Here is a 25,337-nt window from a genome sequence, read left to right on the forward strand (position 1 = left end):
GTCATTTCATTTTTATTGGGACTTATTTCATTGGGAGTTATTTCATGGGAGTTATTTCACTGCACCGCGATTTTGCTCCCCTATTTCAAAGCAAATTTGCAACTAGCCTGTCATCAGCATGGCTTCAGAAAAAAACTTCATAGCACAACTACCGCGCTAAATGCCATTAGCACCCAGATAAATTACGATTTAAATCAAACCCCCATCACAGAACAGTACTCGTTGCGCTAGACCCATCAAAAGCTTTTCATACGGTCAACCACGGCACGTTCCTACAAGACCAGGAAGGGTCTACCCTTCCCCCAAGTCTTAAATGGTGAACCGCAAATTATCTGGGTGGTCGGCAGGCATCGGTGCAATTCAGAAACGCAACATCAAACCAAGAAGTATTAAACAAGGGGTGCCACAGGGTGGTGTCCTATCCCCACTTTTGTTTACCTTCTACATATCAAAGCTACCTTCGCCACCAGAAGGAGTTACTATCGTTTCCTACGCCGATAACTGCACAATAATGGCCACAGGCCCAGGCCCACAGACAAACACTCGCTACGCTCGTATCAATTAATTTGATTATTACTTACTATATTGGAATTGTTGGCGGCCGCCGTGGTGTGATGGTAGAATTAGAAGAAAATTTTTCTAAGCGGGGTCGCCGCTCGGCAGTGTTTGGCAAGCACTCCGAGTGTATTTCTGCCATGAAAAGCTCTCAGTGAAAGCTCATCTGTCTTGCAGATGCCGTTCGGAGTCGGCATAAAACAAGTAGGTTCTGTCCCACGAATTTGTAGGGAAAAATTAAAAGGATCACGACGCAAATTGGGAGAGAAGCTCGGCCTACAATCTCTTCGGAAGTTACCGGGCCTTACATTTATTTATTTGTTTTAATATTTTTTTACCAAATTATTCCAACTAAGGTGATATGATACTTTTGTTAATTATAGTCTCAAAATGCTATAAAAGGATGTTGGGTTACGATTTACAGGGCGGTGCACTGAAAATTTTTAGTATCCGAAATTGTAGATGGAAGTTTAAAAAGATTAGTTTTACGTCAATATCAATTTTCGCAGAAATAAAAAAAATTACCGTGGACTGCTTTAAAACCCCGGTCTTCTATAAAAAGTAACCCGTCTACACGATCCACAGAACACCTTTCTGAATACATGTATGCGTTTTGTAGGATTAACATAGAACGTTTTGATGCGTTTCTGCGTCTGCCAGGTGTGTTTATTGTATGGCCGCAAATATATCTGGTTACACAAAGTATGTGCGTTGTAAAGCGATATTTGGTTGCTTTGCTACGCCTTGACTCTTCTCAGCGCCATAAGACAACAATTAAATACATTTCCGCTTCCTTTTTGCTTTCCGTTTCCAGATTTTTGGTACAGCGGCCGACACACGTCTTTGAACACTTATCACAAAATTGTTTGAAGTGTTTAGCAGTCAACCCCTGTAAAAATTATGTATTCCCAAAAAAGTACCGATAAAAAATCGACACTTTCAGTCCGATACTTAATGGCCAAATTACATGTTCAGCAGCATTGTGGATAAGACAAGTGTGATATCTTCTGCATAAACGTCAAAGTTCAAATAGAATGGATCACCTGATTTTTAAATTGACTATCGTGATCTCATCCTGTATATCTTCCTATCACCCAATGAAGATTCCCGACCGTGTGCGTCGCCATATTGAACATCCGGCGGTCAAAATGCTAAAAAGTAGCCATCTTGAACATCCTTTCAGGCAGTTGACGGATAAGATATCACGCTTTTTTTGTCCACAATGTTCAGCAGTTTTGCCTGCGGCGCTGCTATTTTTGCTTTGCAAAGACGTTCGACCAAAGATTTTTGAAAAATAAAGATGTTGCATGCGCGAACTTCAGTGGAAAGCAGCGGAAATTCACAAAATTCTAGTAGGTCACTTCCACCACACCACAAATTTCAACACAATTTTTAACATAATTTAAGCACACAAAATACACTGATTGGAGTTTTAGAGAGTAAAAGTTAAAATTCTGAACAGATTAGCTGAAATGTACTGATAATTGTTAAATAATAAATACAGACAGTGGTAGTTTAACAAATTCTGCTGTGGTGAGTGGTCAATGTGAACTACTAAAAATTTGTAAAGCTTGCTTCACACTATTTTTCGCGCATGCAACATCTTTATTTTTCAGAAATCTTTAGTTGGACTATTCTAACGTCTTTGACTGCTGCTTGATTGCTTGTTCAGTTATATTTACCTGCATCTCTATGCAGTAGAGGTTTACGCCGATCACTGTATCGGCGGCGGCGGCGTAGCCACTATTATACACCGGCGGCGGTGGCGTGGGCGGCCGCCGGTGTTCTTACCTTAAAAAGTTTAATTTTAAGCAAATTATATTTAGAAAAGGTTTTTTTATATGTATATAAGGAAGTCAACGTTTTGGCCATTTCGGAAAGATCCGAGCATTTTGCCTCAAAGTCTCGCGGGTCGTTCAAAAAATTTCAGGAGCAGCTCCTTGCGGAGGGACTGTCTTTCATTCTCTTACTCTAGGGAGGCTTCGAACCTAACCCCGGTCTATAGGACTGGTACTGCTGGGTTTGACGAAAAAAATGTAAGCACTTAAAGGTCACACTTTTGTCTGTCTGTCTCGTACAAAGCGTAGTTTCACCGAAGGAGATGTTCTGGTCTAACTCCTAATGATAATGATGGTAGCGTGCTCCGCCTATCGCACCGAAGATCCCGGGTTCACGCCCCGGGCAAAGCAACATCAAAATTTTAGAAAAAAGCTTTTTCAATTAGAAGAAAATTTTTCTAACGGGGTCGCCCCTCGGCAGTGTTTGGCAAGCACTGCGAGTGTACCTTCTGCCATGAAAAGCTCTCAGTGAAAACTCATCTGTCTTGCAGATGCCGTTCGGAGTCGGCATAAAACAAGTACATCCCGTCCCGCCATTTGTAAAAAAAATTAAAAGGGACACGACGCAAATTGGCCTAAAATCTCTTCGGAGGTTATCGGGCCTCACATTTATTTATTTATGCTGTTAGGGAGTAACTATTCGGCCAAGGATGCCGCCCCCGAAATCATAAGCAGTCCAAGTAGATATTATTGCGTAACTTATAGGTTAAAATATTATAATCCTACATAATTTAAATTAAACAAAGACCCTGGATACATTTTTTTAAATGTAGACTAAAATTTGCAGACGTTTGTGTTCGAAACATTGATTTCAGTAGTCTTCGTTAAATCAAAACGATATTTTAAAATGAAAGTCGACCGATTTTAAGTTGAAAGAATTTAATGTTGGCTCAGTCCAAACTGTTGTTTTCCTGCCTTTTGATACAAGAATTTCAGTATAAATAACCGCGTAGCTTGTTTTAAGACTAGTTCGACTGTCTTGGAAAAGCTTTTGCTTCACCACATTGAGAGTTCTTGCGAAGGAAAAGCCCCACCTGGTTAAAATGTGTGCCTACGTATTCACGTATGTAACAGGATCCGTAAAGTGTAGGTTATATTTAAACTTGATTGGTAGGCTATAATCAATCACCCTTATCGCGAAGTTCACGCGGAAAAGTGTTCGCCTTCACTTCTTTTGTTCGGGTGAACTTTTTCCGCCTATCGGCAATTTCGGGCGAACAAAAGTTCACTTCGAAACAGCTGATGTGAATTATTAGTGAACAAATAATTTACTTACAATTGTGTTAATTTTGTAACCAAGCATATATTTCCTTAAAATACAACAAAAATTTAAATAAAAAATTAGAAAATAATAATTAGTATTGCACTTATGTTGGTATTGATTGAGCGCGAGGAGAATATAAAAGTGAAAGCGATTCGGAGGCAATTAAGGGACAGTTCTAACCCTTTGGAGCTAAATGATTCACTGTAAGCTAAAAATTACTATTTTCTGCGCTTTTGAATAACAAGTTAATTTTTTTTTAATTAGCTTTCGCCAATATTACATGCTAAACAATCCGGCATTCTAATATTTGCTAGATATTCTTACCAACTCCTTGCCACCATTGAAGCAAAAATTTGGAGTTCCACCAATTGTAAAGTTGAGTACTTGTCTTTGTTTTTTCGCATACGGAAAAGCGTTGGAAAGGACCATGAAGTGGGTCTTAGCCAATCTTGCTTCAGTGAGGTGCTCAACATTTTGGAACCGTTGCTTTGTCCACAATGGATAACTTGGCCGACTAATACGTTGTCATAAAAAATAGAATTTACATACTTAGCAATACAGGAATTTAAATTTTTTCCACTCAGCTTCCGATTGTGCATTATTTATTGATTTATTTCTAATAATAAAAGTACATATAATTATAAGAGTATCAAATTTCAAAACAAAAAATTACTTACATTTTGTTTTCCTCTCGTTCGCCTGTAAAATATAAGTGAACAAATTTTCGTTTCCCCGTTGTTCATTTCGCCCGAACAAAGAGTGGCCGATAAGGTGAAATCTTACTCGAACACGAAAAATTGTTTCGGCATCCTCTGCGATAGGGTGAATAAAAACTGTGAATATTTTCGGGTGAAAATAAAACTCGCGATAAGGCTGAATGTGATTGACACCACTGGGCTAGTTGACCGTCAACTTTAAGAAGCGTCTAATCAAGAGACTTGGGTATTGAATGATGAAGTGTGAAAATTAAAATTAACATTTCAGACGCTATTTTAAAGTTTCACAAATAAACAATGGCGGCCACCGTGGTGTGATGGTAGCGTGCTCAGTCTACCACACCGTATGTCCTGGGTTCACACCGGGCAAAGCAACATCAAAATTTTAGAAATAAGGTTTTTCAATTAGAAGAAAATTTTTCTAAGCGGGGTCGCCCCTCGACAGTGTTTGGCAAACGCTCCGAGTGCTTTTCTGCCATGAAAAGCTTTCAGTGAAAACTCATCTGCCTCACATATGCCGTTCGGAGTCGGCATAAAACATGTAGGTCCCGTCCGGCCAATTTGTAGGGAAAATCAAGAGGAGCACGACGCAAATTGGAAGAGAAGCTCGGCCTTAGATCTCTTCGGAGGTTATCGCGCCTTACATTTATTTATTTTAAATAAACAAAAGATGTTTGAATATAAGACCAAGTGATTTTTCAAACCCTTCTCATACGTACATATATCTTAAACTTAAGTATGCGGTGAATCATTTCAAAGGAGTCTTTAAACCCCTGGAACCTACTAAAGGATTTTGCATCACTGACTTCGCTTATTATTTTAGCCAATCGGAATATAGAATTTTTGAAAAAATCGGAACTTTTTTGTGGTAACTTGCTTTTTTAACAACTTAAGGACAAATTCAAAACTTGTTCAACTTGGGTATTTTTATTTGAATTCATTGTTCCTTATTAATTTTTTGAAAAAATGATGCAAAGTGAGCATTTATATTTTTTATATAACTTTTCTTTGAATGCTTTGTTTTAATAACTTGGTGAATTGGGTGATGCAAAATCCGTGTTAAGCTGGCATTGAAAGCGACTGTTTTTTAATTACTTTTGAATGGGTCCAAAAGAGATAAGATAAGATTTCTCAATTGGATTCCTATAACTGGCAGTGATGAGCATCCGTTGATGCCCCTTTCTGCCATATCGGACCAATTGACATGAACAATAGATGGCCTAGACAGTCTGAAATGAGTAGGAAGTATAGTAAAGCTCCGAACGCCTCCGCACAGTGGCATTTTTCATGATTTAGACGCGAAAAATTAATAACTCACTGAAAAATGAATATATTTCATTCAAACCAAGTGTATATGTTTGTATGCCTTATCCCCCTTCAGTGAGGATAGTCTTATAGGGGGTATTAAACCCCGTCCAAAAATTTTGAATTTACCCCAAATAAAAACTTTCTTATAGCCTTATCTTGTTCTTTTGTTCACAATTGAACATACCTATATTTAAATTTCTTATCTTCTTCAAACCGTGAAGCAAACTTTCCAAGAAAATTAACTTTGGTGTAATTCACTTGAATCCATCTCATACAAAGTTTGATAAAAAAATTCGAACTTTACTGCAGCATTCATCACACAATCCCTTGTCTCTATTTACACCCTCCCTAAATCAGTACACACTTGGTCTAAAACGGCTTTATCCTTTTGCTTTTGGCCACGTTCTGCAACCCACACCTCATACAACTCTCTTTGTGATTGTCATTATATCAAAAGGGGGACCTGCGGGGATGAAGAAGCATTTGAGTTATTTGCAATAATATTGAATTATTGTAGAAATTCAAAAATTATTCTGGTTCAGCGTGGTTCAAACTTTTGGCAGGCTTTTCTTTTCCCGGTTTTATATATTTTCAGCACAAAAATAATACACATTAAAAACTGATCATTTCGTAAAGAATACCTAACCAAAAAACTTTTTTTGAACACTTGCAAAATAGTATAATTACGTGTAGATTTTAAATAATCAAAAAATATTTTAGCTTTTGTTTCACCACAAAGTTTTATTTAATTTTAAACCACGCGTTATTTCACTTCTGTAAATTTTACTACTTAGCGCGTCATCAACAACTCACAGTTTGACAGCAGATTATTCAATGAAGAACAATAATTATCAGAAATGATAATTACCGTTATATACTGTGGACATTTTAAAAACAAACTGCATTCAAATTTGAAAAAAAAAATGACTTGAAAATGTTTACTTTTTCGCGTCTAAACCAAGCAAAAATGCCACTGTGTGCCGCCGCGTCGATATTTTTGACATTCGGCGGCGGCGTGCGAAAAATGAAGAAAATCGGCGGCGTATATCTCTAGTTGGTTTTCTATAAACTACCGTGCACTATTGTCTGTTTGTTTGCTATGAAAAGGCTAAGTACTTCGGCAATGGCCGAAAAGTATTCAGAGCTGTTTACTTCTGCATTACTTTTCAGCTAACTACGATTCAACTAATTTAAACCAAAAAGTTAGTTAACTTATTTCCATCTGTAACACATAACTGTTATAATAAAACTATTCCCGATCTTCAGTACATCATAAGATTATCTGGGTCCCGGGCCTAAGTGATATCCCGGGTAACTGTCAAGCAGATCTCTTAGCCCGCATCGGTAAAACTGAACCGGATGAAGATGGCTGTAGGGATTTCGGGATTCCGCTGGCCACCTGTGGATTGCTCCTCCGTAACTGGGACTCCAGTAAGCTCAGGAAACGTTCGGCGAACACCACGTCTTACAGGGTAGCAAGATCTTTATGGCTGAAAGTGGATGGCAGGAGGTCTGCTGAAATAATTGGGTTCACTAAGCCCCAGCTGTCAATGTTCATTGGGGTTCTGACAGGGCACTGTCCCATAGGTATACATGCGGTACGTCTCAATATACTGGAAACTCCATCCTGCTGCAGCTGTATGGAGGATGATGAGGTGAAATCACTTTATGCTTGTTGCCCAGCTTTTGCCAGAACTAGGCGGAAGTATTTCGGTCGCGACTCACTTGGATCTCCCGAGAATTTGTCCAAAGTTGAGATCGGTATCATTCGGAGCTTTATCGTTGCTACCAAACGATTCTCTAAGTAGTTATATCTACGTTACCGCTATTTATTGCATGTGGTATCATAACGGACCTTCATGTTGTCCAAGTGAGCTCCCCTTATTAGGGCAGCTACCACCTAACCTAACCTAACCTAGCTTCTTCCAGTGAGTAGTCTTTAAGCTTGGCGACCATATCGGGGATGCGTAGCATGCAATCGGTTGGCCAATTGCTTTGTAAGTGGTGATGAGTACTGCCAGCAAGAGATTTGAGGATTTTATTACGGCTCTGCATTTTCGGTACCAAAGCTTTTGATAGGTCTAGCGCAACGAGTACTGTTCTGTGGTGGGGGTTTTGATTTAAACCGCAATTTATCTGGGTGCTAATGGCATTTAGCACGGTGGTTGTGATATGAATTTTCTAAAGCCATGCTGATGACAGGCTAGTTGCAAATTTGAAATAGGGGAACAAAATGGCTTCAAGCGTCTTGGCTACTGGCGATAGGAGCGATATGACTCTCCTATGTTAGCTGGTTTCCCAGGCTTTAGTAGCGGGACCACCTTGGCCACCTTCCATTTTTCGGGAATGACAAAGGTCGAAAGGGACAGATTGAAGACATGTGCTAAATATTTGAAACCCTCTTTTCCTAGGCTTTTAAGCATCGGTATGTTCTATGCCGTCTGGGCGCACTGCTTTAGATGGTTTAGCTTGACCGATGGCATCCTCAACCTCTTTGGCGGTGATGGTAATTGGTGTCTGTTGGCCCTCCGTCTAACTTTGTCAACCGTAGAATGCATTATATATTGTCATTGTGCATAGACGTATTCGATAGGGACTTTACGGTGGACCAAAGCTTACCTACACCGGCTGAGAGGCTACAACCGCTTAGGTGCTCCTCCCATTTCGCCCGCTTGTGTTCATCCACAAGCAATCTGATGCGTTGGTTTATATCCCTTATTTGGGGGTCGCCGGGATCCGAGCTGTCTTATAAGGTCACGTTCTCTCGCTAAATTTGCGGTCTCCGCCGGAAAGTGAGGCCGAATTTCTGGAATTCTTCCTGCGGGAATAAAGCGAGCCGAGGCGGATTCAATGACCTTGCGGAAAGCACGCTCCCCTTGGCGAGCATAAGTCGAGATAGGGAGGGCAGCAAAGCGGTTGTCTGTAACGGATTTGTATTCGTCCCACTTTCCTTTTTTAAAGTTTATGAAAGTGCGTTTTTCGGTGACGATGAAGTCGGCGGTACGCTCGAGCGAAATAAGTATAGGCATGTGGTCGGTCACGATTGATATATCTGGCGAACTGTGACAGCTTCCTTCCATACGTGTGGGGCGTCACCGTTTATCGTGCAGAACGCCGTTTCTTCTATTTGATCCGCCAACATCTCACCCCTACTGTCCGCCCGCAAGTTTGAATGCCATAGATCATGATGGGCTTGGGTGGCAGGAGGGATGTAGATGTTGATGATTTCTAGGTTTGCATCGCCTGACCAGACAGATAAGCCTTGACCTTCTGAGACACTGTCCGTGCGGCCGATGTCTGGATCAAATATACGATATTGCACTGAGTGGTGTATGATAAACGCGAGACCGCCTCCATTTCCGCTCTCGCGATCTTTTCTGTGAACATTATACCCAGAACAGGTCTGCAGAGCAGATCTTGCTGTGAGTTTAGTCTCTTGAATCGCAGAAATGCGGATGTTGTGCCGCTTCATGAAATCGACTACCTCCGTGATCTTCCCAGTTAATCCATTACAGTTTAACTGCAGAATTCTGAAGTGCAACGGGGGAGACGTCGTCCCTCTGGGAGTAAGTGACGGGTGACCACGCCTGAGTTGTGAAAGGCTAGGACGCAACTGCTGTTGTGGCCCTGAGACTGGACGTCCTTGGGTAAGCATTGGGGTACCCGGTGTATTTAGATTTGCGGCCTGGCAACATGGCGCAATGAAGCCCGTCGGGGGGTTGCCATCGCGGAGACCAGAACATCTAGGAAAGTGGCACGGTCCAAGACAGAGCTGCATTTGGCCGATGTCGCAAACATATATATTCTGTGCTGGCAAACGGTGCAAAAGGTGGTAGCGACTAAGAGTCTGTTTACCTACACGGTTGCTGCCGGAAAAGGGGGTGATAGAAGACGGGGGCAGGGGATAATGCTCGGCATTGCTACCAGCTTTACTACGGAGATTGTAGTTATGAGTGGGAGCGGCCGTATGAGTTGGTGGCGCCGTAGGGCGCGAGCAGCAGCGGATACTTGATTTGGCTTGCTGAGCAGCGGAGCTGCTGGAAGGTAGGGGGGGAGGGGTGCGCTAAGGCGTAGACTACGGGACGCCCTTGGGCGTTAACAACAAGGAGCCACAAAAGATTTATAAAAGTTACGAGGACGTCGGGTCCTGGGATTCAGCCCAGAACAACCTGTCCGATGCAACCATCCCTTGCACGAGACAGACTGGCAAGAGTATGACCGTCCTAAAAAGATTATTTTCCGGAAGACGCAGCAAACCCATTTCTCAGAACCGGGGTCAGGTGAAGGACCCGGATTGGGTTCGATACCTTCCCGGAGCAGGAGAGTTTGGCGCAGTCCCTTTGCAAGGATCTGCTCGGAGGATGACAATTTGTGGGAGGGACGCGACAAATTAAATGGGGTTACACTGAAGTGACAGCCCTTGGTCGGGAAAAATCCCGAGTCGCTCCGGTACATAGAACCGGCTGGCTTGGGAAGCTATGAAAGACATACTCCTCCACATTAATTCCTTCCGACTCTCGTAGCCGCGCTTGAAGTTCCGACTTATTGCCGGTTGTATTCAATTCACCGTTCTCTAATTCCTTTTTTCAGTTGCTGAATCTTCAATTCACTCAACTTGGCCATGTGGCTGTTCTCTGGAATTTATTCAACAATTCCTCTTCTGACACGAATTGTAACGAATTTTGGGAAATTCCTGATTATTTTGCAGCTTCTGTTAACGTTCGAATCTCTGACCGGTTGAATAAATAACTCAAATATTCAGTATAACAAAACGGTCTTTATTAAGACTACTTTGGGAGTAGTACTTCACAATTACAATTATAGCGTACTTACTAAATTGTGTTCAAATCAAACTGATCGATCATTCCTAAGCTTGCGCTGCTTTTATACTCTCTGTTGCCTCGTTCGCATGTCTCTCCAAATGGGCTTCTAATTTAAGTATGTGGCAAGGCGAATCTATACCAGGCGGTGGCAAAGCGAATTCAACCAGTTCGCTGTGCAGAAGAATGTCAAATCAAAAGAAAATTTTCATTGATTTCGATTAACTGACATATTGTTGTACAATGTGTTGTATGAAAAAAATCAAGAAGAAGCAATCAGGTGTTGGGATAGCAACACCTGGCACTGTATTTGCCTTGGTATGTGGTATTGACGTTTTGTCTTCTAGGTTTATGCGTGCGTATATGTGAGTAATAAATTCTGCTCTTAGCTGCTGCCTACATATATGTATATGAAATATTTTCTTTGCTGTTATGTGTGGCTGCTTGCTTTGATGTTTACATGTACATATGTGTGGTTGCTTTTTATTGTTGTTGTGCATTTATTTAATAGCAGCATAGTGATGAAGCGAAATTCTAATATTCGCCACAGTATTCGTTTAAAAATTATATTAAAATTTCAAGAGATTGCTTTGAAAAAAGCATACTGGTTTTATGCAGCCTTGCAGCCTTCAAGTTACGCACACTAGTTCCATACAGCGACACTGATTATTCAAAGGAAGAAGATGAATGTGGGAGACTTTTTATAAATATTGACCATAGTAAGGTCCGAATTGGACTAAAATATGTTTGTGCAATATGGGTATCAGAGCAATGAGGTCCTTTACTAGCTTGGGTTGTATGAATGGAATCTTTGAGAATAATTTTCACCAGTTTCCAGAAGTTTGTTTAATTTAAAACGTTGCACACTTATCAAGGAACGATGTCATAATCCTTATATCAAAATCCTGATAACCTCCAGCAAAGTTATAGCTAATTTTAGTAAAATCAGCTACAATTAGCATATCGATACTGTACTGTTTTAAGTTGTTTATGAATTGTGAAAAAGAATCTTTTATGACACGAGTTTATTAATGATTTCACAGAGATACGACCTTTTTGAGATAATTCAAAAAACGTACTTGCTAAAATAATAGCAGCAAAAATGATTTGCAAATTTTATCAGTTACAAAAAAAACTTATTAACAGTTTTCGTTTTATAAACATTTTCGAAAAATTTGGAAACCTCTTAAAGAAAATACAAAAAATTGTATTTAGAGTTTTTGAAAACGTTTTGTGTGTGCAGTTTTGTAGTACAATTCATAGTCTAGCAAGCGGCCAGTTTAATTTGAATTGATTTTTGACACTTCTAACGGGTGTTTTAGGTTTTATTGCAAAAAATATAATTTGTAAAGAAGTATGAGCAAAATCTAAAAATTATTCAGGTAAAAGGCTTAAACGTATTGGACTACAAATCTCCGTCTCACGAAAGTAAAAAAATAATTTGAAATTTTCTTGAAGATTTTTAAAAACTTTTCGAATTTTCTAACTTTTTCGAAAACGTTTTCGAAATTTGTCTACGTGGTTTTCATTTAACTTTTTTTAAAACCTGCGATAACAAATAAAGAAGAAAGTTAGTGATAGAATTCACTTGTCACTTTCGCTGCTCTTACTTTACTCGCACGCGTGTCCAAAGATATAAATTTCTTATCGATCTGTATTTCTGTTATTTTTCCAGACTCAAAACAATTCATGACAGGATTAAACTCTACCCGTGCAAGATTTGTAGTAAACAGTTTAGAACAAAAGGGGATTTAAATGCACATAAACAAGTTCATAGTGATGAATTTCCGTATAAATGTGATTTCTGTGGAAAGCAGTAAGTTATAAAACTTTGTTTTAACCAAAGATGTATAGGTATAAAAAATAACCAACAACGACCAGCAATGCCTACTGTCAAGCTGGAACTTCTTTATGCCTCTATTTTCTTTGGTGTTATCGTACCTGTCTACATTTATTCCAACTTCACATTTTGTATTCAATAGATTTAAAAAAACAATGAGCCTAAGCTTTCATATGCGTATACATTCCGGTAAAAGACCATACAAATGCAAATACTGTACAAAGTCCTTTACGCAATTATGTGGACTGAATAAGCATTTACGTAAACATCTGGGTGAAAATATTTATAGATGCGAGTTGTGTCCCCTAGCTTTTCCTATAGCTACGGAGCTACGTTTACATTTCACTACGCACATAAACGAAGATCCAGAGACGCGTCAACGAAATATGGAGGCCTTAAAGGAAGAAGAAGCTAAATTAAAACAGCAAGCATCGAACAAATTTAGAACGTAAGTGTATCAATATATTGATGCCTTGTTATCTACATACATATACACCTGAATTCAGTAAGCCGTCCCTAGTCACTATAACATACATTTTGGGCTGAAAATAAGTTTTGATTTGCTCTTCTGTAAGCTGTCTCGCGGTCTCACAAAACCCGTCACTAATTCGTGAGCTTGGCCGGGGCAGTTCACAAATATTAAAATTGAAATAGAGTATGAAAATTATTTCCTAAGAACGTTTCATAAATTATTTCATTCCTAAAATTTAAAATTAGGAAATGAAAATTAAAAAACAAAAACTGCAGTGTTATATTGTTAGTTCAATGTAAATTGTCTGTTTTTGTGAGTTTTGATGGTTTGGTGAGTTTTTTTCACTTTCGCTTACTGAATACCAAAATCATGTCAAGTCACAAAAATTGTCTCTAATGGAAAATCTCAAGCTTAGATACTTGAAATGAGAGTGTATTACAGAATTCAGCCCCTTAAAAATCTGAATTAAGAGCCTAAAAAACCCCTTTTCATATATTGAGGCAAATAAATATTAGCCCAAAAGTTTTTTTTATGTTTAGTCTGCGAACAAAGCTGATATGTCATCGGAAAGGGAACATTTTTTCCCTTCAAACGGTGTACAAATTGTTAATTTGTCTTAAGAAATGTCAAAAAAATCTTAGAATATACAAAGAAAATCTAAAATTCGGTACCAGGTGTTGTTATCCCAACAGCTGATTGCTTCTTCTCGATTATTCTCCATACAACACCTTGCACAACAATATTAACGTTCCAAAGACACGTGAGCCAAATACGGATAGAAATTTAACATGAAATTGCAACAACAACGTTGTGATCCTGATACTTATCTGGTTCAATTTCTGATCCGTAATGCAGTTCTGTTCGTTTTGTTTTCTGTAGTAGATTTTTTGACAGCTAACCACTTTTGGATTGGTAGTACTGAAATAAATATATGTACATATGTATATACATAAAAGATTTCGCCATATTTAGGCCCGGTTTTCTAGTAGTTGTTATCTAACTTCATTCTCCAATCATTATTCAATCTTTGAGAAATTTTGTAAAATTAAAAGTTTGCGAGTTCATCTCCAACGTAATTCATATTTTACAATTATTATCCTAATTTCGAGAGATTTTGAGAAATGTGCAGTTCTCAAATGAATATTCAACACATTTCTCCAGTTAATATCCTACATAGCATATCGAGTTGAGGTGGAGTTGAAAAAATCTCCAAGGTGGTACCATCAATAGCTGTTTATTGTGAGAAATAAACATCTGGTTGATAGCGGTAATGAAGCGTAATTAATCAAAAATAAATTATATAGGCGGCCGCCCTACAGTGGCATTTTTGCATAATTTAGATGCGAAAAATTAATAACTCACTGAAAAATGAATATATTTCATTCAAACCAAGTGTATATGTTTGTATGCATTACCCCCCTTCAGTGAGGATAGGCGAAGGGGGGTGGGGGTTGGACCCCCTCCAAAAATTTTGAATTTACCCCGAAAAAAACTTTCCTATAGTCTTATCTTGTTCTTTTATTCACAATTGAACATACCTATATTTAAATTTCTTATCTTCTTCAAACCATGAAGCAAACTTTCCAAGAAAATTAACTTTGGTGTAATTCACTTGAATCCATCTCATACAAAGTTTGATAAAAAAATTCGAACTTTACTGCAGCATTCATACAATCCCTCGTCTCTATTTACTCCCTCCCTAAATCAGTACACACGTGGTCTAAAACGGCTTTATCCTTTTGCTTTTGGCCACGTTCTGCAACCCACACCTCATACAACTCCCTCTTTGTGATCGTCATTATATCAAAAGGGGAACCTATGGGGTTGAAGAATCATTTGAGTTATATGCAATAATATTGAATTATTGTAGAAATTCAAAAATTATTGTGGTACAGCGTGGTTCAAACTTTTTTCTGGCTTTTCCGTGAAAAGTGTTTGCCAAACACTGCCGAGGGGCGACCCCGCTTAAAAAAATTTTCTTCACATTTATTTATTTCTTTTTTTTAATTATATATTTTTATACTCAGTTGAGCAGAGCTCACAGAGTATATTAAGTTTGATTGGATAACGGTTGGTTGAACATATATAAAGGAATCGAGATAGATATAGACTTCCATATATCAAAATAATCAGGATCGAAAAAAAATTTGATTGGGCCATGTCCGTCCGTCCGTCCGTCCGTTAACACGATAACTTGAGTAAATTTTGAGGTATCTTCATGAAATTTGGTATGTAGGTTCCTGAGCACTCATCTCAGATCGCTATTTAAAATGAACGATATCGGACTATAACCACGCCCACTTTTTCGATATCGAAAATTTCGAAAAACCGAAAAAGTGCGATAATTCATTACAAAAGACCGATAAAGCGACAAAACTTGGTAGATGAGTTGAACTTATGACGCAAAATAGAAAATTAGTAAAATTTTGGACAATGGGCGTGGCACCGCCCACTTTTAAAAGAAGGTAATTTAAAACTTTTGCAAGCTGTAATTTGGCAGTCGTTGAAGATATCATGATGAAATTTGGCAGGAACGTTACTCTTATTACTATATGTACGCTTAATAAAAATTAGCAAAATCGGAGAAGGACCACGCCCACTTTAAAAAAAAAATTTTTTTTTAAAGTAAAATTTTAACAAAAAATTTAATATCTTTACAGTATATAAGTAAATTATGTCAAGATTCAACTCCAGTAATGATATGGTGCAATAAAATACAAAAATAAAAGAAAATTTAAAAATGGGCGTGGCTCCGCCCTTTTTCATTTAATTTGTATAGGATACTTTTAACGCCATAAGTCGAACAAAAATTAACCAATCCTTTTGAAATTTTGTAGGGGCATAGATTTTATGGCGTTAACTGTTTTCTGTGAAAATGGGCGAAATCGGTTGATGTCACGCCCAGTTTTTATACACAGTCGTCCGTCCGTCTGTCCTTCCGCATGGCCGTTAACACGATAACTTGAGCAAAAATCGATATATCTTTACTAAACTCAGTTCACGTACTTATCTGAACTCACTTTATCTTGGTATGAAAAATGAACGAAATCCGACTATGACCACGCCCACTTTTTCGATATCGAAAATTACGAAAAATGAAAAAAATGCCATAATTCTATACCAAATACGAAAAAAGGGATGAAATATGGTAAGGTAATTGGATTGTTTTATTGACGCGAAATATAACTTTAGAAAAAACTTTATAAAATGGTTGTGACACCTACCATATTAAGTAGAAGAAAATGAAAAAGTTCTGCAGGACGAAATAAAAAACCCTTAAAATCTTGGCAGGTATTACATATATAAATAAAGTAGCGGTATCCAACAGATGATGTTCTGGGTCACCCTGGTCCACATTTTGGTCGATATCTGGAAAACGCCTTCACATATACAACTACCACCACTCCCTTTTAAAACTCTCATTAATACCTTTAATTTGATACCCATATCGTACAAACTCATTCTAGAGTCACCCCTGGTCCACCTTTATGGCGATATCTCGAAACGGCGTCGACCTATGGAACTAAGGATCACTCCCTTTTAAAATACTCATTAACACCTTTCATTTGATACCCATATCGTACAAACGCATTGTAGAGTCACACCTGGTCCATCTTTATGGCGATATCTCGAAAAGGCGTCCACCTATAGAACTAAGGCCCACTCCCTCTTAAAATACTCATTAACTCCTTTCGTTTGATACCCATATTGCACAAACGAATTCTAGAGTCACCCCTGGTCCACGCCCTTTTAAAATAATCATTAACACCTTTCATTTGATACACATGTCATACAAACACATTCCAGGGTTTCCCTCGGTTCATTTTCCTACATGGTTATTTTCCCTTATGTTGTCACCATAGCTCTCAACTGAGTATATAATGTTCGGTTACACCCGAACTTAACCTTCCTTACTTGTTCAATTTATTTTCGTGAAAATACTGTAGTATTGAATCATACATTTGAGTCCAGTTAGAGAACCACAAGTTGTTAATTAAATTTTTTCAACTTAATGCCCCTATTACGGTTAACAACTCAACTCCTGTTTGGTATTACGAATTACAACTTATTTTAGTTGAAGTTGAATTGATGTTGCCAACCTAAGAAAAAAACCCACAAAATGGCCCCGAGAGGGTCCGAAATATGAGACCCGATCCATAATATTTTGCACAGAACATCTTTCTGCGTTAGAGGCCTTCGGCCGCGATTTGTAAAAATAATCCTGGGTGGATCCAACGCCTTTCTGCATTAGTGTGTACAAAAAATCTGGCAGAATACAACAACCACATGAAAATTTGAACCGAAATGATATGACAGAAATTAAATTTTTAATTTTTGTTTTCGGATTCTAAAATCGAAGGTCGAAACGTGTCTTTTGATACCAACTTTGAAAATTTTTGTTAAAAATTAGGTGGTGAACCGTCTTGTAAAATGTTACCTTTTTTCAAAACAACTGCAAAATTGTATGAGACAACTGCTAGTAATCAGTTTTAAGATTTTGACGTATTTGACAACTACACCAATACAAGGTTGTAAACGGTAATGTCACAAAAATTTGTTAGACAACACAAAAATTTGTTACTCAACCGACATTTTTTTGACAGGTTGAGTTGTAATCTGTAATACCAAATTGCAAAATTTCAACCCAACCAGAGTTGAGTTGTAAACGGTAATAGGGGCATAAGTAATTGCTTTATAAAAAATTCCCTCGTTTGCTGAGTACGCTGTGATTCTCGAGTTGAACCACTGTTTCGAAACAACTCTTGAGATTTTAGAAGTATGCCTAGTTATCACCATGAGCTCTAATGGTACTCAAGCCCAAATGATTGTTGGGTATATTCGACGCCATTTCCAACGAACGTAATTAACTTGTATATTAACCCTGCCAGATCGGCCGAAAAACTGCAGAATAAGTTTAAGCGTAGTTTAACTGACAAACTGAGTTGAACTTGTACTGAAAAACCGGGCCTTAAAAGCAAAAACACGGAAAGTAAACTTGAAGAAAATGTAATTAAAATAAAGTTTGTTTACGTGCGATACTATTTAAATATTAATAATTTACTTTTAGGGAAAAGAGAAGGTGGACCACGGAAGAGACTAGGGCGTTCCTAAGTGCATATATAGCAAGAAAGGATGAATTTCTCCATGCACCCAACAAGAAATTTGGAATGCAGAATGTGCTGCTAGATTTGGAGAGTCAAGGTGTTTTGGTAAGTTTAAAATATGGAGTTCAATCATATTTACTTTTCGATATGGTTCAATTTGATAAAAACATTTTTTTTTTTACTATTTTTACAGAGCCAACCCACAACTGTCGAGATGCTCTTATCCAAATTTAAAAATCTGCGGGCGTATAAACAGAGCAGCGACAACAATAGGAGAACCGGCGCTACTCCTTGCTATGCGCCATATTCTGATCTTCTGGACGAGATATTTGGAGATATTCCTGTGATTTCTAACAAGCACTCCATAAATTTGTATGGAAAATCTTTGAGCCCTAATGAAACCTCAAGTTCTGATTCCAGCAGTTCGCAGCCAACACCAAGCACTTCGCAGACTAGGCCAATAATTTCGGAGACAACGCCAAGCACTACAAGCGTCGATTCTTCGAGTTTGCAGCAAACAAATTGTTGAGATTGCAGCTGAAATACCCGATTTAAATAAAAAGAAAAACGATTTACTCGTTTATTATTATAACTTTTTAATAAGAATCAATAGAAAAGTGTACAAAAAGAATGAATAACAAAAGATAGAAAAAAGTGTAATAGAATATTGACACTTGAACAGAGATGCCATACTGATTTTCATATTGTATTAGAGAAGTAGCGAAATATTCTCAAATGTGCACAAATGGTAACAAACACCGACCCAATTTTAAGTAAAAATGTCGGCCATGAAGTAAGTTACAACACAAAAAGGAAGCTGCTGCAAAAAAACTGCTGGAGGACTACACTAGGAATAAGCTGGAGAAAGTGGAACAGGCGCAGCAGCTTAAAAAAACGCGATGCACAAAGAATGGCCATGTTGAAAGCTTTCATGGATTCGCGAAAGATGTGACCGTGTTTATGGTGAATATATTTAGAGAAATAAATTTTTTTAGTCTGAGTTATTTTGTGTTTATAACAATTTTAAGAAAATTTAAGGCTGAAATATTTTTTATTATTTTGTGTATATCTAATAATACATAATACGAAATTTTGAATTCTGAAATATTTTTTTAATTTGATGTGGACCGAAGAGAAATACATTTTTTTATTTTAATTTTAAGGCTGTTTGCGAGTTTGCCTAAATTACGACCTAAATTGAGAAAAAACCTAAATCACTGGAAAATATCGGTAAGGCAGTGAAATGAAACAATTTAGATTTTTTTTCAGCATACTTTTCAACCTAAATTGTTATGTCAAATATGAAAAAACAAAAGTCAATGTTTGGCTTATTTAAAATAAAAACAGGAATACAATGAACCTTTGGGCAAACAGAATGCTGATCAGTGGATGTATTTCATGGCTAGTGAAGTGTTGATTGTGTATTAGATAAAATGACGAGGATACGTTTCGCCTCAAGCAAAAATAATGGCTTGACTCGAAGACCCAAAATATGCTAATGTTTATATGACCAGTGTAAATAGTCCCTATAAGTTGTACGTCCACTATCTTGTGTTGATGGAAGCCCTCCCAAATAAGCTCTTCTTCGCCCAGCCACACGATTACTTTGAGTCAGCTGCTATTTCTGCCATAGTCCTTTCATTACCCGTAATTTATGATGTTTTTGTGTAGCATAAACAAATAATTTAGGTTGTCAAATGAACTGGCACAGTTTTGACAATTTTTTCCTAAATTGTTGCAGTGATGGAAAATTCCAGTGGAATAATAGTTTAGGTACCTAAAATTTAGGCGAACTCGCACCCAGCCTAAGTAACCATTGTAAAACCAAATTCACATTGAATTTTGAACACTGAACGCTGAATAAATATAGTTGGTAAAGAGGAATAGAAGTAGCAATTTATCAGTCAAATAAACCACCGCTGTATAGCTAAATGGTTAGCGCAGCGTGCCTAAAGCGTACTGATAATGAAGGCTTAGCACCCTTCGAAATGGATCTATCTGCGCAGCTATGGCAGGTTGTCTGAAAAATTTTCTACTTACTATTCCTAAAACAAAACGCAATTTTTCAATTATAGAAAAATTAAAAACAACAATAATCCTTAAAAAAAATTATTGTTCTGGCCTCGAGGAAATGCTAGGGTAAATGGATAACATTTGAATTTATAAACTCTTGAAAAATTACGTCACGCCGATTTCCAGAAAAATTATCATTGTCTTGAGAACGTACAATATTCACAACCTCTTACATCCGATTCACTTCAATACTGTCGTGCTCTAAACAGCAAATTTTGTTAAGAACACATCCGCATATAAAAATTTTGACTGCTGAACTTAAGTATACAATTTCGTTAAAGTGAAGTATCGTATCGTCGGAATCCTGTTTCGAACAGTCCGTATGTTCTGTGCCGGTGTAAAATATCCATTGGCACGAAAGGAACTTATTAACCATTGGGAATTTCCATACACTGAGTCCTCAAGAAAAAACGAATTAAAAGGAAAGTTCGATTACATATCATCCGTCGCTCGTTCAAAATTCGACTGTCGTGTAACGAGCCTGGTTCCCCGGCGAATACATCTATAAACATTTTATCCGCATCCACAACGTCTTGCAGCTGCAGACTATAAAAGTGCTTTCGGTTGAAATAAGCCTCTTTGAACTGGAGCTTTGATTTTAATATGAGAGCAATCAATGCATCCCACCACATTCGGTATATTCTTCATCGCTTACAATTTTCGCATATTATCTTGTACCTTGGAAGCAGAAGGCCATTAAATATACTCGTTGCCAATCGACAACAAACAATGGACCACTATCCTTAATACTCTCCATGCAGATGATTTGTACATATTGAAAGGATTTGCAATCTCACGAAATGTATTCATGTTTGTCATATACAATAGTAGTATATGTATTTCTTTGGATGCACCAACCTTAGCCAAACCACCATGCTCCTTGTTAGTAGTAAAATGAGCTTGCATTATAGCGATCTATAAAAAAAAAAAGATATTGTATAAAGGATGAAAGAACTTTTTTATGTAAAGTTTACCAATTAACATACGTGCCATTGAGCGATTCAGTCTGAGATGCCGTCTGAACTCTTGATCAGTATAACTTGTAGAAAATTTGTTATTTTTTCTCGCTTGTCTTCATTTTCAGAAGTGTCTACAGTATTTGCATAAGAATTTAGAAGTTCCTCCGTCATGCTGGTGGTGTTTGCCGATTCGGACGATTACGTTTCCCAAGACAGCCGGTTCTATGTACCGGAGCGACTCGGGATTTTTCTCTACCAAGGGCTGTAATTTCAGTGTAACCCCATTTAATTTGTTGCGTCCTTGGTTGCACCTATTGATGGGGCTAAGCACTGCTACAACAACAACAACGTTTCACACATCAGCTATAAATTTATAATTACACTAGCAAGTACCCGGCTTACTTCGTTACGCCGCAAAAAGTAAATCTATTGAGTTTTTGCTATTTGGGTATAGTTTAAAAGAAGAGATACGCATACATATGTCATGTACAATAGAATCGCGAAGAAGTTAACCGAAATGTGCCAAGTGTAGTTAACTTTTCCGAAATTTTCACCCCTATTCTGCGTTTCGATTACGTTCCCGTTATACGCTGAGCTTTAATGAAATTGGGTATTCTGCATTACGACGGAATCGTAACGAGAACAGGAGGAGCAAATGATTTTTCGGAATCAGCTGTTTGTACGGAATGTGTGAACATTGGAACAAAATAAATTAAAGAAAATTTTTAAAAAACACTGAAAAACGTTTATATTTTATTATCCAGGCCATTTTGTACAAAAAAAAAAAGAAATAGAATATATTGCCGCCGTGTTATATTTTTTTGAGTGAAGTATTTTCATAATTGTAAGTGTGTTTTTGTCGTTCTTTTGGCCAATTCCCCGCCGTGGCCACCAAGTTTTATTAAAAAGGATTCTTGCACGAATATAGTTGACATTTTCTGAATTTTATGAATGCTAATCTCATTGCACTGGCCTAAAATACTTTATGAAGATTTATTTATTCTTTCCACAAGGATTGTTTACGTTTTCGCTTCACGTTCCTCTACTCCGGCAGCTTGCTTTGGCATATAACTGGACCCAACGAACAGACAGAAATTATAGCTGTCTATTATAATGGAATAGCCGCGGAATTATTTGTGGAGTTGGAAAGCAACGCATACGAAAATGGCCAGACGAAAATGGAAAGGCAAATATTGCGAGATTTGTCTACTCCATTTGAGATGAGTGACGAATTGTAAGAAATTGAACTTAAAAGTGGTAAAGTTTAATGACTTATTTTCTTATTTAGGTTCAAAAAAAACTTTCGACTTAATAAGGATGCTTTCGAGTATGTGTTAGATACTTTTGCGGGGCAAATACGTCCAAGGACTTCGACATCGACATGTTGTTTTTGACCTGTAAACATATAAAAAACAATCATTATCAAGCCTTCTACGTTTCTTAACAAGTTTTACTTACATTTTTGTTAAAATTCTGTTATAAATTAATAAAAAAATAAAAAGAAAATATTTTTCCGCCAACTAATTTACAACTTAGAAAAACGGAACTACGATCGAAATGCAGAATACACAAAATCGAACGATTCGAAGTTGGATCGAAAGAGATTGGAACACAGAATACCAAAATTGCCAAATCGAAAAAATTCCAATCCAAGGCGAAATGCAGAATAGGGCTGATTAACTTTTCCAAGCGGTTTTCAAATTTGAAAAAATGTAGTAATAAACATATTTTTTGGGATATAACACATTGAATTTATTTAGATGACTTAGTTTAAATCATTACAGAGCATAAACTTAGATTTAAACTATACTGGCTGATTTCAAGTTCACAGAACATACATACTTATTAATTTAATCACATTGTAAATATCGACGTGCCGTATGAAAAGTAACACTTTAAATTTTTTTGAACAAGAAATTTTACGAGAAAAATTTTGTAAGTGTTACTTATCGTATGGCACGTCGATATGTACTTATTAATTTGTAAGAGCTGGCTTAAAGAAGCATTCGAGACTATTTGCTTTTTTTCTTTTGTGTAATAGCTTTTGACAATTTTCGCCCGCATATTAATAAGATCTGTAGGTCGATTCTGTAACTAATTTAAACAACATTTCATATTGTTTCTACATCTTAACAACTTTTTTTGTTGTTAAGCGATTCTGTAGCACCTTTAACAAGACTTGACCTTGTTTATTGTCAACAATCACAATCAGCTGATTTGCTTTGTTTATTTTTGTGGCTAAGCTAAAGGCATTTCAGTTTGTGTTGTTATTAAAAAGATTTTTTGTTGTTTTCAGCTTTTTGTGGTTAAAAAATTAATTTAATGGCGTTTGAATATGTTGCAATGCATCTGTGTAATGATGAAGTTAATGTACCTATAGTTGACCGGCGCAGGCTTCGGGAAGTTGATAACCCTTTCGATTTGACACCATCGGAGTTCCGTAAACCATACCGATTAAGTCCCAGCTTAACTGAAAATATAATATCGCAGTTAAGTGGCCAGTTAAAAGGGGAAAGGATAACGGCGTTATCACCCAAAAGCAGGTAATCTTATAAAAATTGGCTTATTTATATACTTGCATAAATGTATAAATAACTGGATGCTACCAACGATCAGTAGGGGAACAATGGGGAATATCGATGAGCCAAACGTCAATAAGCCGTTCCGTACACCGTGTGACAGACGCAATAAACAATTCTTTGTTTTCCCAACATGTGAAATTCCTTATGACGCAAACAGAGCGCCAGGCGGCAAAGGAAATTTTTGCATCAGCGCCTGCTCCGTTTGTACCGGGCACTATCGGTGCGATCGATTGCCGCCCTTGTCGATTTTGGGTCCTAAAGATTACGAAGCTAGTTACGTCAACCACCACGGATACCATTCGATCAACGTACAAATGGTAGGAAGGAAATAGCACACAATAATTATATTAATGATGCCTTTTTTTAAACTTGCTGATATGTGATCCCAGCCTTAAACGTGAACGCCAAATTTCCGAGAGCAAGACATGATTCGTTTATTTGGAGCTCATCTGCAGCACGTAGGGTAATGCAGCGGTCATACGAATCTGGAAATCACAACATGTTTTTGATAGGTAAGGTGTTTCAATTCCATGTGGGTTGTAATATTAAAAGCAAATAATTGCAGGTGATTCTGGATATCCATTGGAGCTTTGGCTGATGACACCTTTGCCAAATCAGCCAGAAGGAACACCGAAGTTTCGGTACAATGAGGCGCTATGTAAAGCACGTAATCCTGTCGAGAGACTTTTGGCCAAAGAGTACTAATCTATGAACCTGGTTTTGCGGGAAAAATAGTAAACGCGTGCGCAACATTGCACAATATTCGTTTGGGTGAACAACAGACCGATTTCGACGAAAGAGTTGTTTATGATCCCCAAATCGAAACAGAAATCGTTTCCGATGTCGTTGCTCCAAGCTCGATTGCAAAACGTGTACAAGAACGGCTAATCGCAAATTTCTTTTAAAAAGGTGTCCTACCTCCATCCCTATCCTCATAACTATTCCTATCGCTATCCCTGTTGAACATTCTCGGTGCGGCTTCAGTCAGGGGGATTACTCTATATTGTGATGCGAAAAAAAATGCTGTCGAATTTGAAACCAAAATGGAAGAAGTTACAAAAATGAAGTGTTTTCGAAATTTTCGAAGTGTTTAAAAATTTTGTATGGACAATATACCCCTTAAATAAAATTATTTTAGTTATTTTAGCTATAACGAATTTTATTGATATTTCATCAAAACAAAGGCTTAAAAATTCAGTTTATAAAAAATTCCAGTACATTAGAGTGGTCAAAAAAAACATTTTTGATTATTTTCAAGCCTTATTGTCTTAAAAGTTTAATAGGTAAAAAAATGTCCTCCAAAGTTCAGCTTGATATCTCAATCCTTCAGTGAGCTCAATTAATTTTTATTTTCCCATATAAATTACTATGTAAATATTTTTTTTCAAGTTTTTATACGATGAAACTACGTAAAATTTTTTTTTTGGAATTTCCACCAAAAAAACGTCTTTTTTGATAAATTTTTTATTGGCCCACGGTTATCTTTTTTTGTAGGAAATTTAATTTTATTTAATGGAAAACTCCGAAAAAAATTTTTACGTAGTTTTATCGTATAAAAACTTGAAAAAAAAAAAAATATTTACATAGTAATTTATATAGGAAAATAAAATTTGATTGTGGTCAGTGTAGGATTGAGATATCAAGCTGAGCTTTGGAGGGAATTTTTTTTGACCTAAACAAAGCTTTTGAGATGATAAGCAAACAACTTTTATATTTTGGACGACTCCAACATGTACATACATATACAATATGTATCAAAATAGTTAGATCTATAAATAAATCTATTTCTGATATTTCATCAAAAC

At 37.3% G+C, this 25,337-nt stretch overlaps 1 protein-coding gene across 4 annotated transcripts in view; it reads left to right on the forward strand.

Moving 5' to 3' along the window:
• LOC137249851 (uncharacterized) overlaps nt 1-24,710 on the forward strand; it is a 93,852-nt gene extending 69,142 nt beyond the window's left edge. The window contains exons 4-10 of one of the 4 annotated variants that reach the window (XR_010952572.1): nt 12,177-12,317; nt 12,484-12,789; nt 17,882-18,023; nt 18,112-18,881; nt 23,247-23,493; nt 23,567-24,044; nt 24,098-24,709. Coding sequence is in view for 1 of the 4 variants with exons in the window: in XM_067781832.1 (XP_067637933.1) it covers nt 12,177-12,317; nt 12,484-12,789; nt 17,882-18,023; nt 18,112-18,447 (925 nt within the window). In the remaining 3 variants the exon portion in view is untranslated. Of the gene's footprint in view, nt 1-12,176; nt 12,318-12,483; nt 12,790-17,881; nt 18,024-18,111; nt 19,024-21,963; nt 22,185-22,238; nt 22,748-23,246; nt 24,045-24,097 lie in introns of those variants that run through there. The other 3 variants (XR_010952571.1, XR_010952573.1, XM_067781832.1) reach the window with 3 other exon arrangements.
• Nucleotides 24,711-25,337: the final 627 nt, after the last annotated feature.

Source organism: Eurosta solidaginis, chromosome 4 (assembly GCF_040869045.1).
Source record: "Eurosta solidaginis isolate ZX-2024a chromosome 4, ASM4086904v1, whole genome shotgun sequence".
Classification (NCBI taxonomy): domain Eukaryota; kingdom Metazoa; phylum Arthropoda; class Insecta; order Diptera; family Tephritidae; genus Eurosta; species Eurosta solidaginis.